The 23,854-nt window shown below is 47.4% G+C and overlaps 1 protein-coding gene across 1 annotated transcript in view; it reads right to left on the minus strand.

Annotated features, from left to right (window-relative positions):
* Positions 1-15,543: 15,543 nt before the first annotated feature.
* The window catches only part of LOC104159811 (transcription factor GATA-5-like), a gene marked incomplete at its 5' end in the record, with an annotated part of 8,691 nt that continues 380 nt past the window's right edge, over positions 15,544-23,854 (minus strand). Inside the window, 6 exon segments of the mRNA XM_009697816.1 lie at positions 15,544-15,678; positions 15,680-15,721; positions 16,763-16,887; positions 17,474-17,561; positions 18,387-18,512; positions 22,498-22,508. Of these exon segments, the coding sequence (XP_009696118.1) occupies positions 15,544-15,678; positions 15,680-15,721; positions 16,763-16,887; positions 17,474-17,561; positions 18,387-18,512; positions 22,498-22,508 (527 nt within the window).

Consider the following 23,854-nt stretch of genomic DNA (forward strand, 5'->3'; position numbering starts at 1 on the left):
TAGAGAAGTCCATTATCTCTAATGTCAAGCAAAAAAGTGTAAATTGAACTCATCTGTGAACAGGTTTGACATTTCGGGAGGTAATGTCTACATGGATTTCATTGCAATTCAGGAGCAGCTCACACCTTCGTGGATGCAAATCCAAGACAAGATCTATGTGCCGAACAGCCAAGGGTCAACGTATTCCTTGGCCATACTCCCTCCTTATGGAAGTGGGTGCTTCATTCTCCATCTGTTTGAACAGACTTCTGTAATCCAACGTCCTGGGCTAGCACTTCTCCCAAAAGCTGGTCTATAAAGCAACAAGCCTAAGATCCTGAGTGGGAAATACATTGCACTTATCTGTTTTCAGCATGGCCATATATCTGCAAGGACACGCGGTGAGCAAAACGGCTGCAAACTTGGTGGGTTTGCAGACATTTATTGTGAAAAGCAGCTGGGGAACAATCAAAGTAATTGCTCTGGGCCGATGTACGTGTTTCTAATGAGTCTCTTTGCAGAGGGACTTATTCAGTGTGTCTGCATTATTTACACAGGACACCACTATCAGGAAAAGGCCTTATTATCTTCTCTGTGTTTGTTTCTATATCTTTCAGTTTAGTGACTCTCAAATTCAGTTGTTTTTTTTTTATTTTATTTTTATAGCTTGTTTCCTCTTTAGTGATATTATCGCGGAGCCAATAAAAGTGCTTTCCTTCTACATCTGGTCAAGGAAAGATTTTGCTGGGTACACGAGTCATATTTCTGAAAATGCCTCCGAGTGAATATAAAAAGCTGTTGGAAGCAATTGAGTTTACTGTTACCTTATGTACCGTCATTAATTAGGAAATAAAGCAAACTGCATTTTATATCACTTGTAATCAAAATGTTACAGTCTTAATGTGGAGTCTTCCAAGTGCAGAGCCTGAAAACAGACACTGTTCTTGTACAGATGAGCAGAGAAGAAAAGGATACGAAGCTTCTTTAAATTTCAAAACTCAGGGCCCAGATTTGCAGAGTGATAGTGTAAGAAAGGCTGCCGTGCAGCAAGGCAGGGTGAGGGCAGCTGCCCCGATGGGGCGGGCAGGATACCTGCACGTTGCAGCTACCGAGATAACCAGATGGCTGCTGTGATTTATTCCACCACTGTAGCATCACAGTAACTCTGGTAACCGGCTGAGCTGCAGCTCCTAGTCTGGCTCCCATTCTTGGGTACCACAAAACACCGATCTTCAGCAATTACTCTTTTCTTCTGGTTTAAATTAAATTGACATTTTTGCCCCTTAATTCTGTTTTCTTAGAGTTTAGAGTTTTCCTGATCCCCTTTCCTGCCTCTCAGTTCAAAACATTGAGCAGGATAAAGTATAAATAATAAAAGAAATACAAACAAAATACTTCAAAAGAAAAAAAAAAAGCAGCATTTCATCAGCAACCACTTTTTTCACAACCTTTAACATTAGGTGCCTTTGTCAAGTCCATTAGGACCATATCTGCACTTTCCGGAGTTTGAATGCTTTCATATATTTGGCTCCATATGAACAAACTGGTGGAGCAAACATATTAGTAGATCATTTGCCATGTACATGATTCAGATACCCAGACATGTACAAAACCCAGGCAGGGATTAACCAAGTCTGACAGCACTGAAGTGACTCCAGTTCTGTGTATGTATAAGCGATAATGAACCAAAGGCCCTGTTTGCCTTCAAATAACACACAAAATGATTAATTAGATGGAGGGCATGAGTAATAATCACAATATTATATGCTCTACCATAATGGAACACTGCTCTCTTCTTGCTTTGTTCCTCTAATCTCCGAGGAGCAAATATCCACAGGGTGTTACCAACAGAGCTGGAGGCAGGCTGCAGTTGCTCGCAGTTTATAAGCAGCACTTCTTTCCCATTGGGATTTTATACCCCCGGTTCATACAGAAAACGTCTTTAGAAAATACACACGCTTCCTAAAGGATTAAGGGGATCTGCGGGAAAAAGAAAAAAGCAAAGAGTTCTAGTTGCGGATTACAAACTTGAACATGTTCCCATTAAATTCAACAGCAAAGTTTTCTTTGATTCACGGTTGGATCCTGAACGTTTTATCATCAAGATATTCTTCGGTAAAAATCATATAGCTTGTCATAGAGCTACATCAAAAATAAAAAAATAAATGGTTGCTCAACTCCCTATTTCCTGTTTATTCATCTGATATTTATTACTTCTGATGTAAGGCAAAACTGCTCCTTTGACTATTGACCAAAGCAGCCCCTCTGCTAGCGGGGTTTCCAGCTCCCAAGGGGCTGGCGGGGGGCTCAGGGGGGGGGGACGCCGCTCTCAGTCGGGGGTCTCGCCGCAGCCGGAGTCGGCAGAGGGAGCAGCAGCCTTGGCTGGCTCACGGCTCCGCGTCCCTCTCCGGAGCAACATGGATAGCAAGTTTCCAGCACAAACTGGAGAGCAAAAGGTGAAGTCAGGAGCCACCTTCCGTGTTGCCCCATGGCCCAGAGAGCCCAGGCGGGAGCCGCTGTGTGAGCCCGTTTCCAAACTGCCTTTGCAGTCAGAGCCCTGTCCTTCACCCCTCTCCCCTACTCAGCTAAACAGCAAACAGGAGAAGGGGGCAAAATCCCCCACCAGCACTCCATGCCTTTAGGATAAGATCCATACTTGCCCCCCAGCTCCTCCGGGAAGCCCACACACGTATGACAGCCTTGGGGTAAGTGCAGAAAGGAACAGTGCCCAAAAAAGCATTATTCATTTTGAAATTAAACCTACATCAAACCAGTTATCCAGCTAAACAGCTACACTTTTTGTTTTCCTCATTTAAGCAACAAAACGCATTTTTCTGTATTGGCTATATATAGCTTTGCCATCCTCCAAGTTTAAAAATATTATAAGCAAATTCCTGTCTTTGCCTATTTTTAGTTGCTATTGTCCACTTTGACATTTTGGTGTACAGTATTGACTTGGATGTGCATGGATCTGGCAGAAGTTTTGAAGGGTTTTTTCGGTAGGAAGTGACCAGGGTGCACAAGCTGTGATGCATTTCTGCATTTTAATTCATTAATTAGAGCTCACCCCAAGGGAAGCTGGTGCACTTCCTCAAGTACCACCTTATCTTCTCCCCCCGGGACCTTTGGGTTTGGAGGGAGCGAGAGCGCAATCGCACCGCCTGCGTGGGAACCAGCCCCGGACAATGGAGTTTCCCAATGCATATTTGCTTTTTGCAACCATATTTTTTCTCCTTCAAATGACTCCCACCTCTCTTTCCTCAAAGACAACTTGGTTTGAGGGTGCACTTTGCAAGCAAACCATGTTTAAGTGGAAGCAGCATCAAGTTTTTCAGTCCCCAGAGTACTTCTGTCTCAGCAACATCAGTGTCTGGTGAAAATTTTTGTCTAGGATTGCAAAAGGGCTTTCTCATTCATTCAGCAAAATAAGCTCTTTCCACCATGATCTCGGTCCAACTCTGCCTTTGAAGCACCTTACATTGGCCATTGATGGACATGGTAAATGGAGACATGAGAAACCCTCCCAGGCTGTGCCAACCTCTTGCTCATGTCAGAAGCACCTGAGAAAGAGGAAAAGTCATCTTCTAGCCTACTCTAGAAACACTGGTTGGACAACCTTAGCAAAACTGGTAACTCCTCATGATTTAACCATCCTTGCAACATTGCAGTCACCTCTGAAATGCACAGCCAAGCAGCTCTGCCAGTGCAGTTCACGCACATCGGTTTTTCCTTCACCACCTCTCCGCCCACAGCATCCCCTTCCCATCGGGGGCTGCCCACCCAGCACCCTCCCTTCCCCACAGCCTCTGAAGAACCTGTACCCCATAACTGCCCTCCTCACCAGCCCTGACATTTACAAACATGCTCCTGTGACCGACCTCGGCCAAGTTGGAGTCTGATGCAGAAGGGAAAATATTCCCTTCACTTGACATACCTACGTGTTAAAATGAAACAGGCTTGTAGAAGGGAAAAACCTCGCCCTTATCAGTGTGACATTGTGGAGCCTCACGATCATAACCCAATATTAGTGTGCGATAGGGATCCTGCCGGTGGTGCAGCCTGTGCCAGGGGAGAGATTGGACCTTGCCAGTGACCTCTGCCTGGCTCACAGGTCTGCCTTCACCTGCCCCACAACCCCCAGCATGTCCCTCCTCCAACACGGGTATTTTTTGACTTTGGGAGGGGAGAGGAAGGTCTGGGACCTTTCCTGCTCAGCCATTGCCCTTCTGCAAAGGGGTGTGTAAGAGAAGCCAGCCACCAGGACCAGCCAGATCTCTGGCCCTCCATCACACCCCAAAAAGTTTCCCAAGCTTACGGCAGGAAGGACTGTGGGAAACAGGGAAAGCTCTGTGCTGGGAAGATGCAGTGGAGCTTGGATGCAAATCAATGCTTCATCCCATCAGTCTGTCCTCCAGATCCAGCCCTCTCCTCTGCCCTGAAGGCCACAAGCTCATTTGGGTTCCTGCTATTTATCCGACACTTGCTCAGTTACTTCAGTTTTCAAGGACCTTTCCTTTTTAATGCAGTACCCACAGGAGGTGTGGCAGTGCTATTATCTACACTTTATTCTGCTAGTACCCATTTCCCCCACAGCACAGGGCAGCAGCTCTGGGGGGACAGGTCAGCCCCACCGCTCCCCTTTTTGGGTGCAGAAGGAGATGTGGGGAGCCAGGCAACTTTGTCCCCCAAAGGCACATCCCTGAGCTCAACCTGCTCCAGGACAGCTCTGAGCCACAGCTGGATTCATCCCTCCAAACCTAACATCCTAAATCAGCGGTGCAGACATCTGAGGCTCCATCTTGAGTCACTGGACCCGTGTGATCCAACTGCCCTCCTCACAGAAATACCAGGCTGCTTTTTAAAGAACTGACTGGGGTGTAATAGCATGAAACCAGAAGCTGAATCCTTAAGGAAAAAAATAAAATATTTCAAGGTTAATAAGAAATCATAAGAACCCACTGAACTGGAACAAATCGGAGTGGATTTGCACTGACAGAAGATTTTTGCCCCCTGAATAATCCATGCAGGGGTAATACCTGCACCCCCTGCCCCAGCTCCAGGGTGCTGGTGACAGTGGTCCTTGGCTTAAAAGTTATTGCACGAAGCAGAGTTTGGCCCACAGCACTGCTTCTGGACAGGGATGGTGCACAGAAGGTGGCAGCTTTTCATGGTCACTCCTCCGAGCACAGCATGGCTTTGCCGAGGAGTACGGAGCTGAAGGCCAGCAAGCTTTCACATCCAACTGGGACCCACGAGAGTAAACCTTGTCCCCTCATCCTGCAATCAAATCCCAGCCAACAGGACCCAAAGGGACTCTGAAACCTTTCCTCTTTTCGTAAATAAAGCGATATATCTCAAAGCATTATACTTGGATGTGAACCTGAGAAGCTCTGTGCCAAACGATGAGCTTAGGAGCGTTAAAACCATGTGCTCTGCAGGGAGGGCTGCGGCCGAGCCCTTCTGGCACCCCGGCACACGCCGAGCCTCCCCCAAAGCCCTGCCCGCGGCTGGCACAGCCAAACCGGCCACATGTGCCTCTTCCTATTTATCATCCTGTAATCCCTCTGGCTCAAGGAAGGACATTTAACATGTCAATCAGATTCCCATTACTGTAGAAACTCATTAGTGCGGTGGAATGAGATCCTGGGAGAAACTGTCTTGAAGGAAAAGGGAGGAGAATCAAGTTGGGAAGTCTGCAAGGTTAATTCACTGGGGAATTGCTTTGTTTTTTAATTCAAGGCAAATTCAGTCATGCTTGACTACTATTTTAAGGAAAAAACAATTACCTTGGGTGCAAACACCCTGCAGAGACAAGCACAAGTAGGGACTGACCTGAGTTATACTCCTAAAGACAAACTAGATTTTTTTTCCAAACCAGGGGCAGGAGAAACAGGACAGCAAATGGCACTGCTCACCTGGAGAGCCATGTACCGCTTCTCTTGGTTGTGAGGTCTAAACCTAGTATTAAAACTTAGCCTGACAGTGGTTAGACGATGCTAGAAACCCTCCTTTTTCTTCATACCCCCTTGTAGCTCTACCTGTACTAGACAATGACGTCAAAACAGCAGCACAGGCAGCAGCCTGTTTATTTGCACCCCGACCAGATCCACGGCATGCACGTGAGCTCCTGAAGCATCCCGTTGCACTCCGCTTGTCCCGGCCCTACGAGCATCCCTGGCCCAGACTTCAGCAGGAGACACCTATTTAAGCAGGAGCCACATGCAGCTGCCGAGAGCATCCATTTATAACCGAGAGAGTGGAGATCCCACTCGGCACTACGGAAAGGCTCTTTACGTCATAAATTGTATTTAAAGGCTCTTTCAAGAAGACAAGCAAATTTAAGAGGGCAGTTAGCTTCTGGCACTTAGATGCATAACTTTATTTGAGTATTCAATTTCCTCCTTCATTCATAAAGTAAACATCTGAGTTATCTGAAAGTGACTGTATACTTATGCAGTGTTTTCTTAAAAGAGTCAATAGGAGCAAGGCGACATAAAATGCTTCAGAGAGCATGACACAGGAAAACACAAGCCTTTAAATTATACACATTCAGGAAACGGTTGAATTCAGCATTTTAGATGGAAAGGTTAAAATGTTTGTGCTGAATTGTATTAAATCTTTCACCAGTAAATCCTGTAGGAAGCAGAACATTTGAAGGAGCCTACTTATTCCCAGTGTCTAGGAAAGACTCCCAGAGTTTCAAAGGAAAACGTCCATTAATCTCGTTGGACAAGTGCAATCTAATAAAAGCTGTTGTTAAATTAAGGCAACTTTGTTATTAACTGTTTTCCAAATTTAGTCTATTTTTCCCCCCCTTCAACAAAATTCCTTTTTGTTCCGAAATGGAGGACCTTTGTTGCCTTTCAGTCTGCAATAATCTTTTTTAGGAAGACTACTCTATAGAGGATTGGAAGTTCATCTACTAGAGAAGAGTTTTATTTACTACACACCTACCTTTACAGGGTTTTTATACAGACAGGTGAGGTTTTGTTTTGGGCATCACCTTGGTTTTATAAATACCCTACTGACCTTTATGCAGTGACGGAGGCCCCTGTTGCTTTGGGAGCGGAGGAGCCCAGCAGGAGCCATGCTCCGGCCTCGGGAGGACAACCCGGAGCTGGCAGGGATGGCCAGGGCTGCTCAACAGCAGCTCACCTCCACTCCAGGATGGGCTTGCAGATTCATGTCCATCAGCAGGACTATCCAGTGCCCACTGGTTTACCCCAGCAGTGGTTGCATTTCTGAAACAACCCAAACTTTACTATATAGATTGTTTTTACTCCAGCCCCATGACAAAGTCCAGAGTCATTCCTGCCACTCACCTCCTGTTGGACCTTTGGCAAGTCACTTTGCCTCATTGCAGCTCAGCTTCATCACTGACGAAGTGTGGATGTGACAGATGACCTCTTACATGAAGATGACATCAGAAAGTGCCCTCATCACTGCAGGGTTAAAGGTGGGGAAGCAGGCTTGAAAATCTGATAGCAATTAAACATTTTACCCATGTTTTACCAAAAATCTCCCTGAGGAAAGGAAGGAAATCAACTAACAACAGGACAGCATATTCACAATCTCTTTCCAAATTAGAACTGAACTAATACTCGGTTTCAGCGGAGGACTGAAAATGCATGGCTAGATTTTTTTTTAAAAAAAACCCAAATTTAGCAGTTCTGGAGAGCCTGAGGACCTGAAGCATTGAAACTTGTGAGCTTCTCTATGGTCAATTCAGACTTGGCTGGGAAGGGAAATTCTCAGCTTTCTTACAAAACAAACTAAAAGCAAAACAAACCACTTTTCCTGGTGAGACTTTCATTCAATTCTGCAGACTCAGGAAGCTCACAAGATAAGCTTCCACTCCGAGGATACACTCAGAGCTGGCTGAAGCCTGGACCCAAGCTGGCAATTAGCAGGAACACAGCATGCTTAATGAATGAACACATTTGGGCAACCTGACTCAGTATGGAAAAATAACCTAAACATTTGAGGTGCTTTCTGCAGCCCAATTGTGCACCTCAAAAAAGGCATCAGTGATAACAAAAAGCATGTCAGTCTCCCCAGAAACCTCCAGAGGAAGTCCCCAAATTTCCTGGTTCTCAGTAGGACTGAGAAATCGTAGGGATTTCTCCCTGCCTTTTTTTTTTTAACTCCTAGTTTTGGACCTCAGTGGGAAATTCAGAAGCAGTCAAATACTGAGTTAAAAAAAAAAACACTTATAAACCTCAAATCAGATTCTGGTTTTGTTTAGATTTGCTTTCTGATTAAGAGATAAGCAGATTCCTGTTCTATCCAAACCAATTTCCTACTAATTACAGACTGATCCCTAGCCTGTTATTCTTTGAAAAAAATCAAAACTGAATTTAATTACAAGAGCAGAAGACAGCTATTTTAACTTGAAAACACGGATGCTATTGTGGTTTTATTTTTGGCTTTTGCCTCCTGCAAATGCAAGAGTGCTTGGTTGCCATTTATTCAGGCTGCCTTTAAAAAACAAAAGAAATTCCGTCCCCTGTGACCTTGCTCAGCACGCTCCAGATGTAACCGATTTTGTGGTTATGTTACAAGCCCCATTGACACTGCTGTAACTAAAATGATTGGTGATGCACAAACCAAGCCAGAAAGGAAAAGCAAGCCAGAAAAGGAAAAGTCAAAAGGTATCTTCATTTCAGAGCAACCACAGGCTTCAAAAAGTCTAAGAAAAACCACTCTGTGGAAGTATGGAGACCACCTGAAACCTGGAGCTCCCGAGGAAGGAAAGTGGCAACATCTCAAACGAGCTAGTGAAGCCTCCAACCTGCGCCGGCTGCCATCCCCCAAGATTATACAAGGCAGTGTTTTTCCTGCAATTCTGTTTTAGACATAGGTACAAATTTCCAGAGGTGGGAGGCAAAAGCAGGCCAAGTGCTCTCTCCCCACAAGCACCCCGGGGTGCTGCTCGTGCTCCTCCAGCCATGCAACTTCAAGCGATGGGGCAGATGTGGATCTTTTCTCCCCAGGTTTATTGCCATTAACTCTCCAAAGGTAACACCTGCTCTGAAATGGGGGTTCCCAGGGCACCCCACACAGTGGGGGGAAGGAAGAAACACGAGGACCAATTCTGCATCTTTGTCTGAAGATAAGGGCAAGCAGCAATGTCGAAGTCAATAACCTCAGAGCAGAGCCTGTCCGAGAAGGAGCACCGTTATTAAAACTTGCTGCTCAGAGATGAGTAATCCATTATTAATATTTTAAATTGCTAAATCCTTTATAATCATGTTTTAATATGAGGCAAAGCTGTATGATTTAAAAGCAAAGCTCAAGCCACTACCAATCACTGCTGGGCATGTAGCAAAGACTGCTGCGGGAATATTGATGAGACCAACTTTCCTGCAGGGAGAGATACTTCTGCAGCAGCTTTGCTGGGTCCTCAGCCTCCTCCAAGAGGAGCTGTGTCACCTTTCATGCTTTGGGACTTTCCTGAGAGCCAACAGACCCTGCAGGTACATTTATTTTGAACACCAGGCCAAGCTGGCACACAAGGCTTATGCTCACAGCCCCTCTTCCGTGGATACAAGGCTGCATTCCAGAGCAAGCCCTGCAATACACCGAGAGAGAAACATCCAGGAGCAATGTCCTCCCTTTACCCTTTGTTTTTATCACAGGCTTTCTACAGACCCTTGCGGAACTGCAAGATCCTTCCTTCTGACACCTCAGCACACAGGAAGGATTTGCTCCTGGGGAAAGTTTGTTTTGGGGCATGACCTGAAGCACTGCTGCAGCCAGCAGCCCAAGCTAAAGACAGTAAGGTCTGGGCTGCCGCTGACCAGGGTGCACCTAGTTATGGAGGAATGACAGTCTGTATCTGTCACTTGTTCCTGTTGAAGGAAGGTGATGGCAACATGTTCGGCTACATCTGAGTGCCAGGTCAATCCCACATCTTGCCTTGTTATTATATCTGTATTATTTAATATAGAAATAATATATACATATTATAACCATGATGATATAATAGGGTTTTAAATGCTATAGGACAGCAGAAAAGCAAATTTTCCTTCCAAGGGAATTCCCATGGAGTGAGGCTCAAACACCACCATTAATCCCGAACACTCACCACGAGCCATCACCTTCTGTGGAAGTCCTCTGCTCCCGTGTGGTGCCAAGGCATTATTAATTGGGGAGGAAAGATGTCAAGGTCAGGCTCAGGAGTGACAGCCACCCTGCAGTCTCCATCTGTGCCATCTCATGGCGATGGCCCTGCCAGCGGCAGAGCATCACGGCACGGGAATGTGCTCCCACAAAGCAAACAAAGGTGGATCTGAATAAACTGCCTCCCCAAAAGGCCACTTTATGGTGCCCTTTGAGCAGCAGCTCCCCCATTTAACATTTATGCTTACAGATCCTTACACACACACTGAGTGTCTATCACAGCCTCCATCGCACTCGGGGTAAATGATTAACACTGCCAATTCCACCTTGCCACTCACCTTAGCCCTCCTGCTCACACACAGAGGGGTGGTGTCTCCAGCACTATTTTCCTACCCCATATCACTAAAAGCAGCTTAAGCACCCCCCCAGTTGGGTGTTATAGCAGGCTCCTGCAGCTAAATGCCCGTCGTTTCCATTCATTTCATGAGCCAGAGCTATTCTTCTTTATTACAAGCAAAGAGTGAACAGATGGGAAGAATGATACCGACACCTGAAATAACAGCGACATTAGAGCCCTGCTCTGTGCCCACCTCTCCTTTCCTCCCATTCAATCCTTTGGGTGGTCCACCCAGGAGGGTCGGTCCCATGCCTTTCCCTGGGGCCACGGAAATGTGAGCACAGGTGAGACTGGGACAAGGGCTGGAAGTTTCCACAAGTGCTTGCTGGATGCCAATTGCTTGGTTTGGAGGAAAAAAATAGTAAGAGGCACTTTTACTCTTTTCTATCCATCCTTTCCCCTATGGGTGCTCTTACTTGGCAGTCAGCCCTGAGATGAGGGGTCCCCAAAGCTGTCGCAGGCATGAAGCAGCTAGTTTTGCACACAAGGCAGGACAGACTTTTCTACTTGAATGATAAAATTTTCCCACTTTCTCCTGTTTTCTTCTGAATCATCAGGAAATTTAAATAGCAACTGTTAATGACGTTAGAGGTTTATATGGGAGACTGATTCAGCACTGTTACCTTGCGCCAGCTGAGGAATTGACCCTGGAGGCAGCTCCGACTCCAATGTTTTCAAACACCACAATAGTCAAGGTCCGCTCTTGGCCTCATCTAACACTGCTGTGGAAATGCTGGTTGTAAAATCTTTCTTTAAATTCCAATACTAATGCATTTCTTAATGACAGCCTGAAAGAACAGGAAAAAAAGCTAGTAAATGGTAACAGTCCCAGGGGCATAAAGCGCTGTAGATAAAGCTGCTTTTTGCCAAGTTTGACTGTCTAGACAGTCCACCACTTCTCCTCTTTCCTTTCAACACCTCCTGTATCCATGGCATGTTACCTGTGAAACATGGGATCTGGGATTTTCAGAGAAGACAACAGGATATGAGGATAAACATCCTTTAACAAGAGCCTTTTTGGTACATGCTGCTTCTCACTAAGCTTCCCCTTGAGAGGAGCTTCCTTGAAAGAAAATGACTTTGCAAAAGGTGTTACTGCTCCTCACTAAGTGCCTTTGGGGTTATTCAATGTAAATTTGATGCTGAACAGGAGAGGTTCTTGGAGACACTACCTCCTATCAACCCCTGGCCACAAAGCTCTCTCCAAGAAGGACCACCTGATGTGATGAAAGGAGCAGCGCTGTTTCTTTTCTTCTCCTCTGCATACAATGATGATGTGGAATATTCAGCTCTGGTATAGCTGTTGCACAAGTAAACAGCCTGGACATTTAATTAGTGCAGCACATTGACCTGGAAAGCCACATGAGTTGTTTTCTCTGCTGGTACACAACCAACTTCACAATAAAAAGCACTGGAGAGGAGCAAGGAAACAGAGGACAAAGAGTGGGAACAGTGAATTTGCCTCTCTGCACCACCAAACAATTCCAGAGCTATCAAAATCCAGCAACAGAGCCCCTACACCCCCTTCAACACTCCTGTACCTGGCTCACAACCTCGCTTCCATCTTCTTTCCAGGAAAAAGCTCTTGGATTCACACAATACTTCCCAGACTTGCCAAACACTAGGACCAAAAAAGGGAAGCTTGATGCCTCCATCCTCTTATAACCATGATGGGCATGTTCCTCACCTGGCATCCATCAGCCTAACCAGTGACTTTGGTGCTCAGCTTCACCTGGGGGATCCCCAAAGCCTGTGCAAAGGAAGACCCAGACTTATCTGCTAGCTGGGCCGTGTTGTCAGGTCAGGCAGAGCTCGGCCGGCAGCTGAGCTGCCCCACAAGTTGTGCTGAAGACTTCTGTGTGCAACAAAGGAAAAATGACGGGTCTCTGCACTCCAACATAGAAGTGAGACCCCATTAGAGAGTCTGGGACTTTAGGGCTCCCAGCAGCAATTAAACCACAGCTTTCCATTTTCCATGCAGAAATCAAAATGAAACAAACTTTTTTTTTTTTTTGAAAACAACTGCTTGGGTGAGCAATGATTTTATTGTGCTATTAATATGATCATAAACAAGAATAACATGTGTTTATAGGCTCAAGTGCTTCGTTACTCACTTGCTGACTTGGTGAAAATCATGGTTGCATCAGTATAAAGTGCAAAATGGAGCAGATCATTGTAGTCATGTTGTAAAATCATCTGGGCAAGTGACCTTTGAACAAAGGCAATTGATAGCTCCGAGGCAGCTGTACAACAACACTAAAGATAATAGTTGTCCACAAGCCACCAGACCCGTAGGAAAGCAAATAGACGCCATGCCTGGGAAAGGGAGAGAGCACCAAGGGGACTGAGAAAGGTTTGGGAAAGAGAAGTAAAAGTTGATCTCTGAAGTGTGTCTGCGAATCAGCCTTGTTTGGGGATGGGGCAGGGAGGGGTGAGCCTGGTCGCAGAAGGTGACGGCGATGCCATTAGCACAACCTGGGCAGGGGCCGACCGAGGGCAGCTCCTGCCCGCAGGCTGGAGTCTGGCAGGGCAGGACGGAGGGTGCTGTGTGGGAAGTCCTTGGGGATGGGAGCAAAAGATTGGAAGATATCCCCGAGAAATGAAGAACCAGCATTGTGGATGATGCTGTCCAGTGAGTGCAGGGAGCGAGCAGGAAGGAAAAATTACACACATCCCGGTTGTTTCATTTCTTGTCCCTCTGCCTCGTTTCGTCAGCCACTAGCCCTTGGAGCATCCCGACACCCGGACGACGGTTACCAACAGGCAATAAATAAAACCTCTGGAGCCACTGGTGTCAACATCTTGGCATTGTTTGGGTCTTCTTGTTTGCCTTTAAAATAACTCTCCCCTTCAGGGTCACACAGATGAAAAAGCGAGGACCCCCTGCCATCGTCTGTAGAAATCATCTTGCCACAACTCATGTTGCGCTGCCTTTTTTTTTTGCTTGCAAAGCTTGGGGTTTGGGGAGCTGCCCAGGAGCGTTACTCACGCTATACCCAGGGCTCCTGCTTCCTCCTGCCCGCCCATGTCCCGACATGTCATCTCGGGTGCCTGCCAGTTGCCTGAGCCTGGGCCACCTCACCCATTTTCCTGACTCCCAGAGGCATAGTTTGGGCTGGATTTGAGGACGGTGTCACCCCACCAGCCCTGTGCTGTTGGCTTATCTGTTGCATGGCTGTGCCTGGCTCTGCTGCGGGTGTTGGCAGGCCAGAGAGTGGAAAAACAAACGGTGGAGACGTGGAACCACGGTGAGAGCCCGGCCCCGCAAACACGGTGTGCCACTGCCGAGCCCAGCCCTGGAGGGATGCCCCTCCGTGACAGCCTCTACCCCAGCGCTGGAGCTTGGCATGATGCAAGTGGCTAATGAAGCTCTGGAGGCACAAGAAATACTCCTCCAAAGAGAGTATTCATCCATGGGCTTCAGTAAAAGAGTGGCTTGAACCACGGGGCTACATTGAGGGACCAGCTGATGAGCTATGGTGGCACTGGAGGGGACTGATGCTCCCCAGTGCCTGGAGCATCTCCTTTCCTCCAGCAAGGATTGTGTGGTGGAAAGCATCATCCTCCATCTCAGCTGAGTTGTGACTTGATGTCAGATTCGCTTTCCCTGCTCATCTTTAGCCTGTTGTTTATAATAAAAATCAAGTGATCCATCTCTTCTGACAAGAGGAAGAGTTGCTCCAGGAAGCCCTGGACAGGTCAACTTCTATATTAAGGAACTATTACTTGACAGCTTCCTGGCCATAAATAGCCGTCCAGCCAGGCAGGGCATTTTATTTAGAAATAACAAATAAAGCAGGCCATAGAAGTAACTTCATGACCTTGCTCCCCCTTCATTTCCCACCCACCTCCCCTCATCAGTATGGTCTTCTCTTCACCCCCAGGTTCCTCAGGGAGTTCAGGGCCCCCTTGCATGCCCCCAGCAGAACATATCTCCCCATGGCCCACCTCCCCAGGGCAGCTCCGAGAAGCTGTAGAGGCACACTGTTGCCAGCTTTTGAAAGTGTGATGTGGGTTTTGCATCACTGATGATCTTTTGCTACAGCTCAGGTCCAGAAAATTATTTTCTACTCAGCTTTCGTTAAAATAATTTAAAAAATCTCTGCCCTGCATGGCTGCAAGCTGGAACTCCTCCTTTCAAAACATCCTCTAAACTGGGTGCAAACAAATATACCTCTAAAATTCTTTTTTTTTCAGTCCCTCAAATCTTTCTCTTAACTTTTGGAGGACTAACTTCTGATTTTGTAATGCTCAGAGCCAGCAATATCAAAACCAACCAGGAAATACAAAAGAAAACCAGCATTTCAGTATTCTTTTATTATTGGGAGGTTTTGACCATTTTTGTCATGTGGTTTACCTAAAATAATAATAAAAAAATCTTTGTTTGGAGTTGGAAAGGGAAGAGCAGCGTGTTTATTTCATGTATGACTCATCAGCTCAGTGTTGATATGCTAAACGCTTCAGAAGCTAACACTCTATAGAGATGATCATTTTTAATATAAAACAGTAAATGTTTAAAACAACTGTAGGGTTTTTTTTCTCTTTTCTTCCTTTTGTGGCCAATAAAACATAAGGGAGGCCACACGGTTTACATTTTAATAAAATTAAGTTATTTGGTGCCATGTTATTACAGTCTTTATTGGAAAGTGGAATAAATTGCACACAGAGGAGTCATAGGAGGGAGAAATCACTGCGAATAAACATAGATTCTGGGTTGCATTTATTTGCTGGTTTCATCTCAAAGGAGGAAGGCTTTCCCCGGGAAAACGGAGGCAGCCCCAGGGCTCCGGCCTTGGGGAGGCAACCCTGAGTCGCTCTGGATGAGGATGAGCTTTTTGGGGAGCCGGTGCCGCAACGGGGCCACCCCAGCCCCATCCAGCCAGTGTTTTCCGCATGCATCCTCCAAGAGAAACTTGTCCTGCGGCCGCCGCTCGACACCCCGCAGTCCCAAAGCACTGGGGCAGCCCATCTTTCTGCCCATCGGCCTTTTGCAGGGCCAGCCAAAAATGTTGGTCCCGAGGCTTTTTGCTGGAGGTTGGGGGTTTCTAGGCGAGCGCCAGGGCACACCAGGAGTCCTGCCGGAGCGGCACGCTCAGCCCAGGCTGGGGGGCCATGGTGGTAGGGGAGAAGGTGTAGTCCTCAGGCTCGAATTTGAACTCGCTGTGGCTGGCGCCCACCGCCCCCCCCCCCCCCGCGCGCGCCCTCGTCCGACTGGCTCTGCGCCTGCCCCGGGGAGGGAAGCAGAAGGTCATTAAGAAGCCCGTAATTAGCCAACGAGTCACTCTCCCCCTTGTCATAAAGCGGTGGTAGGACTGGGATGGATTATGAACAGGGTGGGTTATCCCTGATGCTACTGCTGCCCTTCGGAGGAGCTGGGCAGGAAGGGTGCTCCATCCCCAGCAAGCACAAGGACCAAGTGGGGAGGAGGCATCCCAGGGCCCATCTGCATTTATTTATTGACTAAAGATGTCCAGTTTGGAGACCTCTAGGTGTGTTTATATTTTTTAAGAGCGCAGCACAAATCAGATTTATCAATTTCAACCAAAAAACCCCTCTCCCGTACAGCACTGTTGGCCCTGCACCAGGCACTCGGGTGCTGGAGCTGAGCTTCCCCTCCATGCACACGTGTCTGGCTCCGGGAGGGCTTAGACCCGGTATAAAGATAGTGTTGGGTCGCAAAATTTTGATGTGCAGGTTGATTTAGAGCCATTTTTCCCTCCATCAAGACAAAATAGCAGCCCAAAGGAATGCTCGGGGCAGAAGCACAGCCTTGCTATCTGAGGTCCCTGAGAGCATCACAGCTCTGTGAGCGCCGAGCACCTCAGGGCTATAGACCGCAGATAACATATGCCCAGGGAGCCTTTTCTTGCGAACTACAGAGGTTTCTACCCTGGGCTGAACCCATCTACTCGACAGGGTTGTAACTCCCAGGATTTCATGGCAGGACACGGGAATTAAACCCAGCTCTGCACCAAAGCTGGTTCATCACCGATGGCCTCCACGGCAGCAGGGTTTGGACCTCCCAGCTCCCCACTGCAGGATGGAAGAGCCGATGGGGAGCCAACAGGCTGGAGCCCTCCCTGGTCCGAAACATCTTGGCTCACGCTCCTCGCTTTCCTCAATCTGAGGCAGTCCATCAGGCTGGTGGCCCTCAATGCAATGAGCTAATTGCTTAGCCTCATCAAGGCTTCCCAGGTCAGTGACTACCGAGGCGTGTGGAGCATCCACCCCAGGAGGCGATGGCTGCGGGCCCCTGTGCCTTACCTGGGACACCGACACAATGGTTTGTCCGGGATACTGTGAGGTCGTGCTGGGCTCTGACTTTAAAGTGACCGTGCTGTCTGAGTTCGTAATGGAAGAAGGGGAGTTAGTGGCCGAAGTCGTAGACCCTGGAAGACAATCGGTACAGGACGGTGAAGCAACATAGGTGCAAATCTGCTCTTAAGGAAATTTGCGTTTTAATGGCTGTTATCACATCTCATGGCACGACTCTACTGTTCTTTTTCTCCACCGCATCTCTGTCAGGTAAGGCTTTGTATTTGGCTGCCAAGATGCTGAAGGAGGAGAAGGAGCACCCTCTCACAGCCTGGTAGTGCGGGTCCTGGTACAGGCCGCTGGGCTAATGTTGAATGCATCATGATACCTTCCCCTTGACTCTTTAATACATCATTCCCAGTCTGTTTTTTTCCCATTACTCAATTCAGCCTACATCTGCTTGAACACGAGCACTGCCGGGCTGGCGCCAGGCGCTCACAGCACAGAGAAACCTCACAGGAATATGGCAACAGTGAGATTTCCCACTCAGTATCCTCCTTCCACATGAGATCTATGCATAAATACAGACCCTGCATCTCAAGCAATCACTGAGGGAAAAAAATCACAATGTTATTTTCTAATTATCATAATTTCTTGCAGAAGACACGTTAAGGTGAATTGTGCTCCAAGCCCCCGTGATGGCTCATAGCAGCACTGTACCTGTTGAGGTTTTGCCTTTGGTAATGTTTTTAGGCTTCCTTTTCCTCGTCTGGATGCTTTCCTTTTTCATGGCCAGAGGTCGTGGTACCTTGACATTCATAAAGTTTGGAATCATTAATATTGTATTTTACTTAGCTCCTTCCCACACACGTATTGCTCTCCTAGTTACGTGCTGTAGCTCATGTGAAGCACCTAAAGTCCTTGTCCTTCACTAAGTGCTATTTTTCTCTGCAACAGGCCTTGGCTGGAAGATGTATAAGGCTAACAGCTAAGGCTTTCCCACAAATTTTATTTTTTCCTTTATTTCCTATTTTCCTTTTCCTGATTTATTAGTGACCTCTATGACAGGGCCCTGTTAAATTACACTGACAGACTGAGAGCCTACATGGCTCAGAGGGAATGATCATGGGATAAAGAAACTTTAACCTTTATGGCAGAAGTTTGAAGAGGCCTGTATGGAGGGATGAAGTCTCCTTTTTGGCTGATGGACATGTTACCAACAGTTCCCATCCCCTGCGGATAAATGTTATCAGCCGGCCTCCATGTGGACTCCTTAGCATCCTTCACACATCCTGAGCTACTACATCTAGGAGAAGTATGCTCCTTATCTCCACTGGAGCCTGGTAAGCTTTCTTTTGGGGGAGTAACTTGGCAAACAACAAAATTAAGAGCCACCCAGTGCCAAAATCTCTCCTCTACGCAGGTACCTCCTCAGAGTGTTGCAGTACCCCCTTAGCCTTATTCTGGAGAACCTCGGTAGATTGAGCTTTTAACTGTTCAAGGAGACAGGACTAGGTTACAGCTCTTCTGGGTCCAGCCTAGAGGCTGGTCCCTCCAAACCTAAGATCCTGGACCCACTGGGCGTTCATCCCAGTGCCCAAAAGGTCCCCCCCACCGCGGACGCGCTCCTCACCCCGTGGAGCTTCATGTACAACCCGCAGGCGTTGCAGACGGGCTCCCCTTCGGCGTTCCTTCTCCAGAGGGTGGTATTGGTTGTGTGGCAGTTAGTGCAACATAGGCCAGCACGTCTCGATGAAGACTTAAAAACAAGCAAACAAACATAGGAATGCACACATAGGAATGATGAATTGGGAAGTTTCTTTTCATGCACAAATTAAATCTCTGATTATGCCAGTTTCCTGGAAAATGTGAAAATCACATGATAGCCAAATTCAGATCAAAGAAATTACATTCAAACGAGATCACTCTAATTTGCAAGTGCTTTTTTTTTTATTTAGCCTGATAAACCTGGCAAATAGCCTTACAACTCATTTCACAAACTTCCAACAAATCTGTTGGAGGTGATCAGGACTCAGAGCACAGAGAACTTTCCTCCAGGACATCCACTTAGATGGAGAAAGAGGTGAAAATGCCAGCCAGGCTTTAAGTACATGAAGAAAACTCCTCATGCTTTAAATAAACTCTTCGTCTGTTTTTCTGCACTCAGAACTACCACTAAAGTTAGCAGCACCTCAATTAATCTCTCGTTTAAGACAACTGGAATCAATTGTCTGAACTGAGGAGAACCAAACTGAACTGGCCCATGATGAGACCAGGGAGGTTATTCTTTGCACGTCTCGCAGATAATCTGTTCTCTTACAGGCTGCAGAAACATGGTGCAAACAGTAATTAATGACATATTTCTTGAGTACAGTGATTGCTGGCTCTGAAACGTTAGTGCTTCCAAATGGAGAAGGAAAATATTCTGGCAGAAGCAGCAAACTCATTTCTGACAGCGGTACTCCAAGCCACTGGAAAATTCACAAGTCTCTATATGCAGACATGTTAGCTCAACAGGCATTTCATTTGAAAGTCTCTAAATGTTAGGTATTGAAACTATTTTAATAAAAGACTTCACCAAGTATAAGATAACAGTGACATAAGTAATATCACAGGCTCTCCACATTCAGGTGCTTGAATATGTTCTTCAGCCTTGAGAAAAATCACTTTGATTCCTCTCAAAAGGCAGACGATAGGTGATGCAGGCAATATAGGACTCCCTGTTTGTTTATTCTTCCATTATTGCTTGATATCATGACTGAGCAATATGATGAATGAGGTGGGAAGAGTAGGAATAAAAATGAAATGTTTTTACAAGGTTAGGAGTCAAATAAAGATCAGCTTTGAGTTTCACGAGGCACAAGTAACATGCTCAAGCTTTGATTCACTCATTGCACAGCAAAGAGGTCTCAGCAACTATTTGCAAATAATGGTGTTGCTTTGGAAATTATTTCACTTTCAAAAAATAACCAAGTAAAAATAATAATATACTGAGGTGTGAGCTGACAAGCCTGGCACAGAGGAGGGGACAGCAATCCTCATCCCTAATATAGGATATGGTGTCACAGCAAGATCCTGGAGCAGCTACAGAGCTTCTTTAAAGCCTTTCAGTTGCTGGGGCTGGGCCGTGCATCCCTGCAGCCAGGAGGGACCTCAGCCCCCACGGGAGCCAAGGGAGGTGCTGAGCACCCGATGGGTGCAAGGGCTCTGAGGTCCAGCTCCTGCCGTGGGTACGGAGGGGAATTTGGAGGCACTCAGCCCTGGGGTAACTGTGCCCGGCGTCAGCTGGTGGAGGGAGGAAGGCCAACACAAAGCCCTGTGGAAAACCCCAAGATTTCTGGGCCACCGCAGGTCCCTGGGAGGGAGGGACACGCTGTCCCTATTTCATACAACGCTTTGTCTGGCTTGCAGATGAGGTGGCAACAAGACCTGTGGGTCCGGTGGCCCAATGGCAATGCCAGCCCTGCCAGAGTTCTGCCCACCCTGCCAGCACTGCATCCCAACCTGCCCACGGGCGTTCGGCTGGGACGGCGGCACGTGCCTTCTGCCCCTCCTGCACATCGCTCTCGGGGCTGCCTCCGCCTCGCACAGCCAGGGAGAGCAGAAACCATCCTCCATGACCAAATACTACGATTGAAACCCCAGAAACCCCGCAAGAACCTGCCCGTGCACCACAACCTGCCAGCTTAGCAGGAAAGAGACAGTCAAGGCTACTGGTGCTCACTGAAGGACAAGAGCACAATACGTTATTGCTGGTTTCCCAGCAGTTCCCTTAAAAGAAAATGCATTTCTGCTTGCCTCCGCCCAGCTGCCTTTGTACCATTCTGACCTTGTCTAGGAAGTTGTTGACTTCAACATTGTGCTCCAGTGTTTATTTATACAAATGCAGCATACACTCAAACAAAAACTCTTCATGGACTGGGTTTGACAGCCAAGTGCTGCTGATAAGCTCAAGGAACGGTGAGTTGGTGCCTGTCAAATCAACCACATGTAAGCACGGCTTGGAGAGCCTGAAAATTTCAGAGCCAGAAGGGCAGGTCCTTCCTAGGGAGCCCAAAGCCGTCAGAGATTTTGCTTCATCTCCTTTTCAAAGGTGGAAATGAAACCACAGGGTTTCACAGGAAAAAAAGATGCCTCTCAACCCCCAGATTTAATTAACACTTTACTACCCCTCTTGCCAGCAGGATGGAGGGGACCTGGTGTTGAAAGGAAAGAGGTTGCAGCAAAGTATGCTGAGATACCTGAGCTCAGCTCCTGAAAGCATGCAGATCTGAGGCCCAGAGCCCAAGGCAGCAGCATCCTCTGAGATTTGCATTTGTTACCATGGCTCTGGACAAACCTGCACCTTGGAGGATGAGAGAGCAGCAGGAACTGACAGCCAGGAGAAAATCAAGGCACACGCCATGAATGCTGCATGGCTCTAAGGTCCTATCAGATTGTCCCAGGGCTGTGATCAGTCCCATCCCCACCTTCCCCAAAAGTGTCACCAAACCCACTACGCATTGCAAACTGTGAAAAAGGACAGGCTGAAAAAATACCCCCGAGCCACGGCAGCAAAACTCAGCTCCAGGTTAGTCCTTCAACTCAGGACGGTGCGGGAGCTGCCGAGCACAGGACTGCATCTGCCCCCCGTGCCGCACCGCAGGGTGCAGCTTCGCTCCTGACACCGGGGAGTTGCATGTGCGAGGATGGAGCCAGCCACCTCCACCAGCTCCTCCTGGATGGTAAAAGTGATTTGGCTTTTAGGACTGGGTCTAAGACATCACCTTGTGAAATGCGTCAAGAAACTTTGGCTAGAAAAGATACTGCCTAAAATAAAGTGCTGCTTCCATCCTCCTCTAAGATAAATCCTTTCTGCCAAAAGCCACAGTGCTTTGAATCCAGACACAGCCTGACCCAACTGCACAGAGGACGTTGCCCTTATCTCAAAAAAAAAGAAACAAAAAATGAACTGGAAACTACACTACTATTGCTCGCCCTCTCCCACGCACAAGTAGGCTGAGTGCTACCGAGCTGCAGGACGTCATTCCCGCAGCGTTATCTGGGCCACGTTGCGTTCTCCGGGGCTTCCAGCGGGACTTTGCTTTGTGAAAACAGCAGTCAGAATAACTCCCAGCTTGGTGTCTACTTACAGAACAAAGGTCGCAACGTAAAGGACAAAGACAACCATTTTTCCTTCCCATGTCTGTATTTCACCGCATTGTGAAACGGCCGATTTCATCGTTCCTAGAGCAATGGGGCATGTCAGCACTTTCCCTGCTCTGCTCCCACCCAGCCCGTCCGGGTGAGGTTATGAGCAGGGAAGACATCTCCCGCCATGGAAATCGTTTGGGGAAAGAAAGATCCCAAGCCACAGGGGTGCAGGTCTCTCCCTCGGTGGTGGATTTGCAGAGTATGCCTGGCACTCTCTTGTCCATCATCACTGGATCCCCCTTTCTCCAACGGGGTAGAACTCGTTGCAATGTGACATTTCAAACCCTTGGGAAAATCCAAGATTTTGAAATGTTTCATTCCAAAGTCAGGACAGAAAGTCAAAATTGAAGCCCCTTTTCTAATCCATAAACCAAAATCGCCTCAAGTATTTCAACCTTATTGAAAGGTTTCCCCTGAATAAGAATCAGTTCTTTGATCTGGGCTTTATCATTATTGTACTGATTGCCAAAATAATAAGAAACGTTGGAAGTGCTTTGATAATTCCCAGCAAGATTTGCTCATCCTTAGGAAACCGTCTTAATTCTGCAAACCAGCCTTCTCCACCAGAAAACTTTGTTGAAATATTTGCCGAAAAATGCCCGAGGGGTGCTGCGTGGGGGGCTCTGCCAGCAGTGGCAGAGGAGCAGGCAGGGAGCTGGGGGTTCCCGAGCGCTGCCTGCGCCACGCGGGAAGGGTGGAGGCCACGCAGGGCTGTCTCCCTCCCCACGCGCCGAAATAAAAGACTCAATAGCAGCGAGACCTCCCCAACTCCTTTGGGGAAAAGTTGTTCCAAAAAACCCTGGAAATTCATCCTGCACCACATTTTGATGCCAGTCCGAAATGTGGAGCTGGATTTAAACTGGTTTGCACCTATCTCTCTGTGCACGGATCGTATTTGTTCTGAAGAAATCAGCAGCGTAACTCGGCGATTTGTAGCACAGCAGCAACCAGAGCCGGAGTGCAGTTTTAATGCCATTACAATAAAGGAGACCAGGAGGGTTTTGGTGTGACGGGCAAATCCTGTCGCATAATGCTAAATGTTTCACAGAAATGCCTCAGTTTTGATGTGATGAACAAAACAGAGTGATTTTCCACGGAGCCGCTGCTCTTTTCATTTTGCAAATCCAGAGCCACATTTCTGGGATTGGAATCAGAATGAAACATCTTGCTCAATCCCTTCTTTTTTTTTTTTAAATGGTTTTCTTACACAGAAACTTGTCACTGTTGGGTTATTGCTAATTATTTGTTTTGCAATGCAAAAAAATAACAGTGGGAATACACCCCGAGTGAAAGCAAAAGGAGCTCCCAGCTGTTCCCCAGCACGGCTCCGACAAACATCCTGTTTGTAGTGACGGCTTCTGATGACAGGCTCTGAAACCAAAACTGTTACCACCAAATTTAAACATCCCAAAGCGACTCTACAAAAAAAAACAGTAGGCGCCTTTCCTCTCTCACGATGGGATTCCAATTGGAGGAAGCCCAATATCACATTGATGGGGGAGAATTAGTGCTTTAACTTGCAGAGGAACCAGGAACCACCAAACCCCAAATTTTTCCCTTAGGCGGACGGGTGAAGGCAGCGGGGGAACTGGGCCCCATCCTGCTCCCATCACCAGTGGCCACAAACCTGCCTGAGCAGCCTCAGCCCTGTCTCCTGTTCAACTACCCTGCCTAGACTGTGTGTGTTTGCCTGAAGAACTAGGAAATGATAATAATTATTACAGAGTAAAAAAGCAACGTGCCCGCTGTGGGAATGGAGCTGGGGGAAGCCCACAGAGCCCCAGACTGCAGGCAGGGCTGATCAGCCCCCGCTCGCCTGTGGTGCAGCCCCTCTGTGCAGCCCCGGGACCCCTCCGGTCCCTGTTGCCCTGTCTCCACGCTGCCCCCCAGCCCTGACGGGGTACCAAT

The sequence above is a fragment of the Cariama cristata genome, unplaced genomic scaffold, assembly GCF_000690535.1.
Source record: "Cariama cristata isolate BGI_N322 unplaced genomic scaffold, ASM69053v1 scaffold12633, whole genome shotgun sequence".
NCBI classification, from domain to species: Eukaryota; Metazoa; Chordata; class Aves; order Cariamiformes; family Cariamidae; genus Cariama; species Cariama cristata.